Raw genomic sequence first — 10837 nt, 5'->3', positions numbered from 1 at the left:
CGGGTCGGGCCTCCCCGGCGGGGCTGTGTCCCGCGGCCGCGCGCCCTCACCGCGCCTCTCCGCGCCCGCAGGGCCATGGCCAACCTCGAGCGCACCTTCATCGCGATCAAGCCCGACGGCGTGCAGCGCGGCCTGGTGGGCGACATCATCAAGCGGTTCGAGCAGAAGGGCTTCCGCCTGGTGGCCATGAAGATGATGCGGGTAACGCGCCCGCGCCCCGCCCCACCCCTGCGCCCTGTGGCCGTGCGTGGGCGCGGGCGCGTCCCGGTCCCCGCGGCCCGGGGGTCGGGCGGCCCGCAGGCTGAGCTCGGAGCTTTAGCCTGGGCTCCGGGCGCCGGCGCCTTGCAGCGCTGACCCTCCTTCGGCCTCGGGAGCAGCTGTGTTTCCCGCTTGAAATTTGGGGCGCCGACCTGCACCCCCGACTCTTGAAGTTAGATAAGTCAGTGCGGAAGGCTCAGCCCAGCTCGCGTGCGGAGACAGGTTCGCGGCTGGCCGAGAAGTGTTTGACAGGGGCCGCCCGCGACGTCCCGGGGCGGCGCTGCCGCGGCTCGGCGGGGTTCCGGTGCCCTCGGGAGCCGGCTGGACACGAGCGAGCCCGACCGCGGGGCGGGGTGGAGCCGGGCCAGCGTCTCGGGCGGGGCTGACGCGTCCTCTTGCAGGCCTCGGAGGAGCACCTACGGCAGCACTACAGCGACCTGAAGGAGCGCCCCTTCTTCCCCGGCCTGGTGCAGTACATGCACTCGGGGCCCGTGGTCGCCATGGTGAGTGCGGTCGGGCCGCGGCGGCCCCGCGCCGGCCGCTTCCTGGCTGAGACGCTTCCTCCGCTGCTCAACTGTTTGTCTTACAAATGAGGCCCGCTGGGGCTTAGTTATTCAGTTAACCGGGAGCTGCGGGCGGGGCGGGGGATCAGAGCCTAGGGAAAAGGACATGTTAAGGTAAACCTCGCTAGACTAGTTTTACCGCCTACGAGAAAGGCTAACTATTCCGTTCGACAAGCATTTTGATCCCGGTTTCCTAGAGGCGTAGAAAAACACTTAAAAAAATTTTTTTTTCTCAGTAAAAGTTGGTGTAAGTGTGCTAGGCTAGTGTTGCATTCCTGGAATCCCGGCCTCTGGGAGGCTGAGGCAGGAGGATCAGCCTGGGGTACATAGTGAGTTCAAGGCCAGTTTGAATTGCATGAGGTCTCAAAAAAGATGTTTTTTTTTAGCCTTATAAATGAAGCCAAAGTTCTCTAATCCTGTGGTAGAGATGCAGCATTTTCGGATGGTGTTTATGTCCTGTTGGGAGTGAGCAGGCACAGAGTGTGTAATGGGAAGTCTTCTGTCTGTGTGCTGTCTCTTGCTGTCTTCTGGGAAGCCCCTCCCACCGATCTATTTCATCCATCTCCTCACCCCCCCCTTTTTTTTTCTTCTGGTACCGGAAATCGAACTCACGACCTTGCGCACGCCAGGCAGGCGCTGTGCCGCTGAGCTAAATTCCCACCCTCTCACCCTTGTTTATCCTGTTTGTGAGCTATGCAGTTAGGCTGGCCTTGAGCTCACTTTGTAGTCCAGGCTGGTCTCCAACTCACAGCGATCCTCCTGCCTCAGCCTCCTGAGTGCTGGGATTACAGGTGTGTACCACCATGCCCGGTGATCTATATTCTTGTGTGAGGTAGATTGGAAAGTCACCACCCAAGGTGGGGCTACTTCTCTGTATCCTACATTCGGGATCATTTTTTTTGTTTTGAGGCAGGGTCTCACTATGAATTTCACGCTGGCCTAGAGCTCACTATGTTGCCCAGGCTGGCCTCAAACTCATGGCAGTCCTTCTGCCTCGGCCTCCTAAGTGCTGGGATTACAGTGTGCGCTGTCTTGGCCAGGAATGGAATTTTTTTCTGCTGGGGTCACCTGACTGCAGTGTCACTGAGTGGTCACTGAGTAATGTGTGCTGTTGGTGGAGTTGGTGTCGGTCCCTATGGGGCCTGAGCAGCCGTCTGCAGCGGTTTCTCTCCCCCACCAGGTCTGGGAGGGGCTGAACGTGGTGAAGACGGGCCGCGTGATGCTGGGTGAGACCAACCCTGCCGACTCCAAGCCGGGCACCATCCGCGGGGACTTCTGCATCCAGGTTGGCAGGTGAGTCCGGGGAGCGCTGATGATTTTGCACCTCCGGTTAAATGGAGTAGAAAGCAGTCATTGGGGGGCATATCCCAGTTTTAGAAAAACCTGGACTTGTAAGTGGTGATAATCACTGGGCAATCCTGTCATCATAGCTACTTCCCGAGGTTACTTAAAATTTGAAGCCTGGTATGGTGGTGCACATCTGTATTCCCACCTACTGGGGAGGCTGAGGCAGGAACATCGCAAGTTCAAGGGCAGCCTGGGCAACTTATGAATGTCCTGCCTCAGAAAAACTAAAAGCACACGTCATGGTTGGGTTCTGCAAATCAGTGCTGTAAGAAATGAAATAGAAATCTTAGTCAGGATTTTGCTCATTTCTCAAAATTTGAGAAGGAATATTTTACAGCATAGGCAACCTTGGGGTATAAGCACATTTTGAGGGGGAAACTTGGAAGCATAATGCAGTTGAACCTTTTTTCCTTCTATTTTTATTCAATACTACTGGGGATTGAGTTCAGGACCTGGGGAAGTGTTCTGCCATTGAGCTCATCCCCAGCACTAAGACATCTTTTTTTAATTTTTTTTTTTAAGACTAGGGTCTAAAAAAAAAAAACAAAAAACAAAAAAAACCCTGGGGTCTTGTTCTTAGACGGGTATCAAGCTTCTGGACTCAAGCAGTCATCCTGCCTCAGCCTCCTGAATAGCTCAGACTACAAAGTAGCTGGGAGTAGATGTGCACCATTAGGCCTAGCATACTTACAGCATTATAGTTGGTTTTAAAATAAAATACTGCTGGGTGTAATGGCACACACCTGTAATGCCAGCACCGGGGTTGGCTGAGGCAGGATGATTGCTGTGAGTTTGAGGCCAGGCTGGGCTAGGTAGTAAGTTCCAAGCCAGCCAGGATTATAAAGCAAAACCCTCTCAAAAAACCATAATCAAACCAAGCCAAAACAGAAAAACCTTGGGGTATATAATTAGTCTGTTGCTTCAGGTGGTAATTTAGCTGAAAACATCCGGCATGACTGTGTTGTACCCATGAAATACACTTGCTTTTTTGGAGACAGGATCTCCGTGGAGTCCAGGCCGGCCTTGAGCTTGTGACCCTCCTGTCTCGGCCTCTGCAGTGACCCCAGCACTTAAAGCATAGTAACTAGTAACTTCTCCTTCTCAGGAACATCATTCACGGCAGTGACTCCGTGAAAAGCGCCGAGAAGGAGATCAGCCTGTGGTTTAAGCCTGAAGAGCTGGTTGACTACAAGCCCTGCGCTCACAACTGGATCTATGAGTAGAGGTGGAGGCGCCGCTTGCCCTCACTCCGCTGACTGCTGACTTGGCGGACAGATGGGTCCTGTTTTCTAAGCCCGTTTCCCAATAAAGCCTGGGGACCGGGACGAAGTGTCTTGTGCTTCCTCTGCGCCAGCAGCAGCTGCTCCTGGACACTCGTGCTGTCCGGATGGCTGGGTGAGACGGTGAGGGCCTGGCCAGCTGAGGACGGGGCGAGGGGACAGGGCCGCACTGTTTGGCTTTCCTTCTGTAAGGAAGGGCTGCGGAACCGGGAGGGAGACCAGTCCGGCGCATTAACCTGGCGCCCAGGCCGGGTTGGTCTGCATGTGTTTGTGCTACCCTACATCCTTTTCAGTCCTGGGATGAGTATTTAATATGTTTCCTGGGCTAGAAGTTTGGTAAAACGTTTCACCTTTTTTTTTTGTTTTTGAGACAGGGTCTCGCTATGCAGTTTAGGCTGGCCGTGAGCCTACTTTGTAGCCCAGGCTGGTCTCAAACTCACAATGATCCTCCTGCCTCAGCCTCCCGAGTGCTGGGATTACAGGTGTGCACCACCACGCCTGGCAAAGATTTCCCATTCTAAGGCAGGTGTAGTGGTGTGTTTGTTCCTGTAATTACTCTCAGAGGCCAAGGCAGGAGAATAGAAAATTTTAGCTCGGCCTCTGCAATTTAGCGAGACCCTGTCTTAAAAGCAAAAAGGCAGGGGATGGCTAGGTTTGAAGGCCCTGGGTTCAATCACCAGTGCACACAAGAAGTTTTCAGTTTTTGATGTTAATTTTGCGTATGTATTGGCACAGTGGTAAAAATGCACTTGTAGCATTATCGTTTCGAGTCTGCCTTTTAAAAACAGCTGGACCGTTTTGTTAAGAGTGGCGGAAGCTGCCGTCACGTACACCTTGTGATCAGGCCTTCTGTGCCACACCAACCACGCATGAGCCTCCTGGCTTCTCCCGCCCGTGGGGAGCTTCACCTCACACCCGGGCTCCCCACAGAACCAACCTCCCCCCACGGCCCGAAGGCACAGAACGGCTCAACTACAGCTTAACTTTCGTTTTATTTTGTGTAGAAAAGGGCGAATTTAGTGAATTATTTTCATCTTGTACACAAAGTTATAATTTTAATGCTTTTCACATCCATGCTGAAAATTTGCAATTTGGTAAAAATGAAAGGAACATAAATCTCTGAAGGAAGTTTTCACGCCGTTATATACACTTCACGAGAAAGTCTCAAACACTTTCTCCGTGATCACGTTACCAGAAAATAAAAGATTAAATTTGTACAGATACTGATCTATATATCAAATACATACAGAAATGATGTAAAAACCTTATGCAGTTTACTTTGACCTCTGTCCTCAAAAGATTTGCCCAGGGACAGATGCTTATCCTTTGTATAAATGACTGTGGCTTTATTTAAAATATGAAAATCAAAGAAGAAACCCAGTTTAATCACAGTATTTTTAAAATCCCTTCCCAATATTAAAGGATCATTACCAAATATATAGCACCATAATACAAATATTGATGGGAAAGGGTGTTCACATCACGCAAAATTAATAATAAAACAAACAAACACTGAAAACCCGTGTTAGTATCCGTAGAGTAAGAAGTTGATAACAGCTTTAGCTTTGTCCTCATACACAGCAAGGGAAAGGTTAAAGAGTTTAAAACTACCAAAGTCCCCAAGTAATCCTAACAGGGAGACAGGGAACAAGAAACAAACTCAAGGTCAGCAGTACGTCTTGAACCGTGGAGAGGAAGGGCTGCCGGGCCGCGGGCGGAGGGCAGTTATGGCTAAGACAGGCCCCGCGCGCCCGCAGGGCCGGGTGCGCTGCAGGAGCTGGTGGCTCCAAAACGCTGGCGCCGCGCTGGGCTCTGCGGTCTCACTGGAAGCTTATGAACCCGGCTACGAAGGAGCATTTCACAGAGCTAAGGGCCAGGGCTGGCTGGCTCCGACCCCCGGCCCTCCCGGCTCACTGGGGTCCCCCGAGAGCCCCAAGGTGGTAGCCAAGGCGCCTGGGCGGCTGGAACCCCGCGCTTGGTGTGACCTGCGGGGCCTGAGAAGAGAGAAGCTGCACCCTCCGTCGGAACCTCCGCATTACGATCTGGGAAGCGAGAGGACGTCACATTTACAGTAGGTCCCTCTCAGCAATGTTGTGTAAGATAAATATCCAGTAACTTTACAGCTGAATTCACATATATTTGACACATGAGAATCAACTCGCGTTGATGTGATCTGCGTTTCTGCCCTCGAAGAGTCAGTGTTAAGAAATGGTGACATGCAATCGAATCCATACATTCTTACACTATAAAGCAACAACTTCCAGTAGCTACTACAAAACCTTATGTTATTAACCCCTCTTGCATAGAATGAGGTAAACCTGTGCGTATTACCAATGCTATTATTCCCAAAAGTAGAGCAATAGTTTAGAAAATAAATTGCTGGTTTTGAACGTTCTATGCATTTTAAAATTCAAACAAAAATCTGACCTAAAATGGTCTCCTGGGGCCTTCCATGGTTTAAAGCATTCCATAGGCTGAAGGACTGCAGAGTAATCACTGTGATTCATTTCTAGTGCGCCCTGCCTATTTCCGGAGGAGATGGCCACAGTTAGCACGCTGCGGAGGCCGGCTACGACCCAGAAGTACTTCTACAATAGATGAGTGAATTCCTGAGAGTTTGGTTATGAACCTCACTGGTCAACGCTAGAGCTCTCGCTCAGTCACAACTCGGCGGGCAGCTAGAGGACGGAGAGCGAGCCTTTCACCAACCTGCCCTTATCCTATTTGTAAAGGAAGCCACGTGAATTTTAAAATAGGGAATGTCTGTCATGGTCCAAATCAGTTATCACCGTTCAGTTCTGATGACAATTAAAAACAATTCATACTCTATATATGGAATTTTAAGAAAATTAAGTCCTTCAATTTAGTTTCCTAACAAATCCAGGACAGCTAGAAGTGGAGCTGGAATGATTTTGAAATCATTTGGAAGTTTTTTGGCTTTGAGTGACTGACTTTGATTCTCTTGGTGACACTGAACATCTGTTTTGGGGTGTGGTTATACCCAGTTACTATCTCACGGGAGGGGGAAGTGGCCGAGAACTGATCAGAATCCCTTTCGGGGGCGCCCTTTTTTTTTTTAAAGCAAGGAAAATAAACTTAGGACAATATTGCGTTTTCCCAACCCCGCAACATGGAGATTGAGATCCTGTATATCTTGTCAACCATTCCAGTTTAACACTTTAGTGTTCGGATCATTTTGATCATTTTTGACTTAAAAGAGAACATATAAAAGTATCCAGAGTTCTTCCAGTTTCATCTAGAACTCCAAATAAATTTTCACAGAATGAAAAACACTTCTGTACAAACATTTAAAATGGGCTGCAATAAAACGCGAACGAGCAGCGCGACGCCCCTTCCGCGGTCGGTGTGGAGCTGGGCCCTCCGCGAGGGCCTCGGTTGCATATTTGTGCGGCAGAGGAAGCTGGAGATGTGACTGGCCTAACTTCTAAAATCCAAAGGTCTCCCAACAGGTACCAAAAAGGTTCATGTTTATGACAGTTCGTTTGCATTTACAATTATATCCTTCTTAAATCATTTCCTTCAGTCCTGCTACCTAAACTTTAATCTTACCAAAAAGTTAGAATTTCAGTTCTTGTTAACAATACACATAAATCCAAACTTGGAAAATATTACAAAATTCTTTCAAAAGCTTCAAATACAACACAAAAATTGTCCATCTTTATAAATTGAAAAATTTCCCCCACCCCGACTAAAATAGTTTCCCCACCCACCTGAAAAATCTGGAACTGAAATTGTCTATGTTTAGCAAAATGTCCAGTAGAATAGCCCGCTGTACAGCCGGATCGGTTACAAAGCAGTTCTGTGTAAAACTCTCCCCTCCCGCCGTCAGGTTCGGAGCCGGCTCAGGGCTCTTGCTTGATGTAGAAGTTGGCAGAGCCGTTGCTTTCCGGATCGGATGCTCCTTGCAGGAAGTTACAGTCCTCCCCGTCCAGCAGCTCCTCCTTCAGCTGCAGAGCGCTCACTGTGGGGAGAGAGGGGAGACGCAGCGCGTGTTACCAAGCCTCCGGAGCGACCGGCTGCCTCCGGTCCGCACGCCCCACCTGCTTCACAGGAGGACTTCTTCCTGTCTTCTCTAACTCTCAAAATTAACCCTGGAAAGCTGGGAGAGAGCTCGAGGGCAGCTACTGTGAATGCCTGAGGCCCGGGGTTTGATCGATCCCTAGTACTGCAAAACACGAAAACAAGACCCAGCAGGACAGGTATCCACGTTTTTCTTTTTGTGGTGCTGAAGGCTGAACCCAGGGCCTCATGCATGCCAGGCAAGGGCTCTGCCACGGAGCTGCGCCCCCAGCCCTCGCCTTAGCTTTCAAATACACCGACCGTGAAGGGACCCTCTGGGAAGGGGCGGCAAGACACACTGGACGCACTGCACAGCGTCACAGAAACTTCTCCCTAGTGGCGCTAATGCGACTACGATAAGCAGAAGTTACAATGAGAAAGCTTATGATTAAGCGTTTACGTTTACGTCAGTGTCTGTAGAAATAATGACGTATTCGTGCATGCTTCCCAAGTATAATGCTTCGTAAGTAGCAGCTCAGGGACGACTTTAAAACAATGTTATTCCCAAAGGACACCTTTATTTATCCTGCACAGGTGGGGACTGAGAACCCAGGGCCCCACACGTGCTAGGAAAGTACCCTCGGCTACCGCACTGCAGCCAGCCCAGATATTAAAGACTCCCTGAAAAAGCAAGGGCAAGAGCCTCCTATTAAAAATTTAAAAATTATATAAAAACAGCATCAGCAATATAAATTATACACACGTAAATTTATAAAAATAAAACTGACAGTAAATAAATTCGCATACTGGGGGACTAAAATTATGGAAACCTTGGGTACTTATTCTGCTCAAATAAAAAGTTACTGATGATGGAAATGTGAAAACCACCAGTGCAAGGGCCGGGGGTGTAGCTCAGTGGCAGAGCACTTATCTAGCATATTCAAGGTCCAGAGCTCAATTCCTAGTACCGTCGGGAAACACAGAAGAACCCAAACAAAGCAGAAGACGGACAAACGAAGAAAAAAACATCCCTCCAAAACCAAAACTGCTCTCTCCCAGTGAGATCAGTGCCAGCAGGACTCTGGTTCAGGAGCTATCAGATGAGTCCGTTCTAAGCTACACAAAGTGGCCCTCCCCTTTAGTGAGTCCTGTTTCAACAGGTCTTCACTCTGCGGAGAACTGCTTTAGAAGGGCTTGTGTCTCGGTGAAACCGAGGTCACGCTGGCCAGGGCTCCTTCTACTGCGTGAGCAAAGGTTAACAAAAAGAGCAGCTGCAGGACTTGGTGGCACCCGCCCGCAATCCCAGCACTTGGGATCCTGAGGCAGGAAGACAGCCTGGGCCGCAAAGTGAGTTCTAGGCCAGCCTGAACTGTACAGAGAAACCCTGCCTCAAAAAGACCAAAAAAAAAAAAAAAAAAAAAAGAGGAATTAAACTGGTGGGTGGTGTATGCCTGTAATCTCAGCATTTAGGAGGCGGAGGCAGGAAGATCCTCTTGAGTTTGAGGCTTGCCTCAACTACATAGTAAGATCTTATCTGAGAAAATTTAAGAAAAAATTTTTTTTTTTTTTTTTTTTTTTTTTTGCAGGGCTCCAAATTGCTCTTAGGCCAAATTTGACTGAGATTTTCCTGTGTCCTGTATGAACCTATAGTAAGTCCCCCTTCACCTGTCACTCCGTACAAGTGGGTCACTCAGTGCCTCAGGTGGCCCTGCTTCTAATGGAAATGACCTCAGCTAGGTTGGTGAAGCTGCAAATGGAACTCAGGACCTCAAGCTGCCAATCTCTGAAGAACCAGGGACGCATCTTCTGCGCAAGGCCCCACTTCGAGCTGCCCTGGCATGGCCCTGGGGCCTCCAAGGCTGGGGGTGCTTTTGCAGTGCCCGAGGTGGAAACCAGCACCTCCTGTGTGACAGCAAAGCGCTCTACCACTGAGCAACACAGCCTGTTTTTCTTTTAAAATATGAGTGACTGCCGGGCGTGGTGGCGCATGCCTTGTAATACCAGCACTTGTGAGGCTGAGGCAGGAGGATCACTGTGAGTTCGAGGCCAGCCTGGGCTACAAAGTAAGCTCAAGGCCACCTTGAACTGTATAGTGAGACCCTGTCTCAAAAAGACCAAAAAAAATGTGAGTGACTATTCTGAAACCAGAGACTTGACATAGACTTCAGAAAAGTTAGACAGAACGGGGCCACAGGAAGGGCCTGGTGGCTACACCACCCTGCTGGGCAGCCTGAGGTCTCCAGGGTTAGCACTCCTGGGCTTGCCCTTCCCCTGCCCTGTGGGCACTGGGCTCCAAACAAAAGGTCAGCCTTTTTACTTCTGTCTGTTACGTATTGTTCCTTAAAATCTTAGAGAAGACGCATAAATTCTAGTCCTGGTTACTGGCCCACTTTCAGCTTTCTGCCCTCAAGTGTAGGTCCAAGTGTTATTGTTACTCTTTTTTTTTTATTTTTTGAGGCAGGGTCTGGCTGTGTAGCCTAGGCTGCCCTTGAACTCTCACTGATCCTCCTGACCCTAAGGCTAAGGACTGAACTGGGATGCACCACCGTGTCTGGTTTTGCCCACTTCTCCCTTTTAAAAAAATCTCTTTGCGTGCCTGGTGTACGGGGTAAATGCTAGGTGCGAACAGAGGATGCACAAAGCAGCGTATGCACAGCGCTCGGGACTCGGGCTTCGGGCATCCGTCGGGGCACCCGGGACGCGCCGAGGAGACTGTACCTGGAGCACAGACTGGAAATTCACACTGAAAAAACTGAGTGGTGAGGGGAATTAGGACTCACGTGTCTGGGCAGGGGAGTAATATTAAAGTTACAACTTTTAAAGCCCAACAGCAATCACAGAAAAATGCTGCCTTTCTTGACTTTTCTGTTACGTTTCTGTGGTGGGAGGGAGAAAACCTAGGGCCTTGCATATGTTAGGCAAGTGCTCTACCACTGAGCTGTCCCCCAGCCCACACGTCCTGATTTTAGTTACAGATTACTGTAAAAAAAACACCGTCTCTCTGACTTCTTTCACACTGCAATCACCTCTTGAGAGCGGACAATGTCAACTTACTGTGGTCCCTGTTTGGGCACTGGTAGTGAAAAATTTCATAGTGCAAGGACAGAAAAGCGAATACATTCTGTATATGATTATAGCAAAATAAACACACATCGGGCTGCTGCAAGGTGAAGCAAAACTGTGTAGTTTTCTTAAAAAAAAAAAAAGTGAGTAACACGGCGGTTATAGTCAGCAGTATCAAATGTGTAACAGTTCTTTTAATCTAGCCAGCATGCATCACCTTAAGGACACTTTACCACTACCACAAACCCATGGAAACACAGCCCCGTTCATTAAAGGTGCAGTACCCACAGTAACAGGTTCACTGAG

General features: G+C 49.4%; 2 protein-coding genes across 20 annotated transcripts in view; one reads left to right on the top strand and one right to left on the bottom strand.

The window, feature by feature from the left end:
- Positions 1-3493, top strand: part of LOC102025422 (nucleoside diphosphate kinase B) — a 4413-nt gene extending 920 nt beyond the window's left edge. For both annotated transcript variants that reach the window (XM_005394111.2, XM_005394110.2), the window contains exons 2-5: positions 72-201; positions 660-761; positions 2002-2114; positions 3274-3493. In XM_005394111.2, coding sequence (XP_005394168.1) covers positions 76-201; positions 660-761; positions 2002-2114; positions 3274-3391 — 459 coding nt within the window. In that variant the 5' untranslated portion in view covers positions 72-75 and the 3' untranslated portion in view covers positions 3392-3493. The remainder of the gene's footprint in view (positions 1-71; positions 202-659; positions 762-2001; positions 2115-3273) is intronic.
- A 928-nt stretch (positions 3494-4421) lies between these two features.
- Mbtd1 (mbt domain containing 1) overlaps positions 4422-10837 on the bottom strand; it is a 67541-nt gene continuing 61125 nt past the window's right edge. For all 18 annotated transcript variants that reach the window (XM_005394096.1, XM_013519308.1, XM_013519311.1 and 15 more), the window contains one exon: positions 4422-7430. In XM_005394096.1, the coding sequence (XP_005394153.1) occupies positions 7312-7430 (119 nt within the window). In that variant the 3' untranslated portion in view covers positions 4422-7311. The remainder of the gene's footprint in view (positions 7431-10837) is intronic.

This window comes from Chinchilla lanigera, unplaced genomic scaffold (genome assembly GCF_000276665.1).
Source record: "Chinchilla lanigera isolate Chin_1 unplaced genomic scaffold, ChiLan1.0 scaffold00050, whole genome shotgun sequence".
Taxonomy (NCBI): domain Eukaryota; kingdom Metazoa; phylum Chordata; class Mammalia; order Rodentia; family Chinchillidae; genus Chinchilla; species Chinchilla lanigera.
Note: the sequence above shows the minus strand (reverse complement) of the source record. Positions and strands in the feature narration are given on the sequence as shown.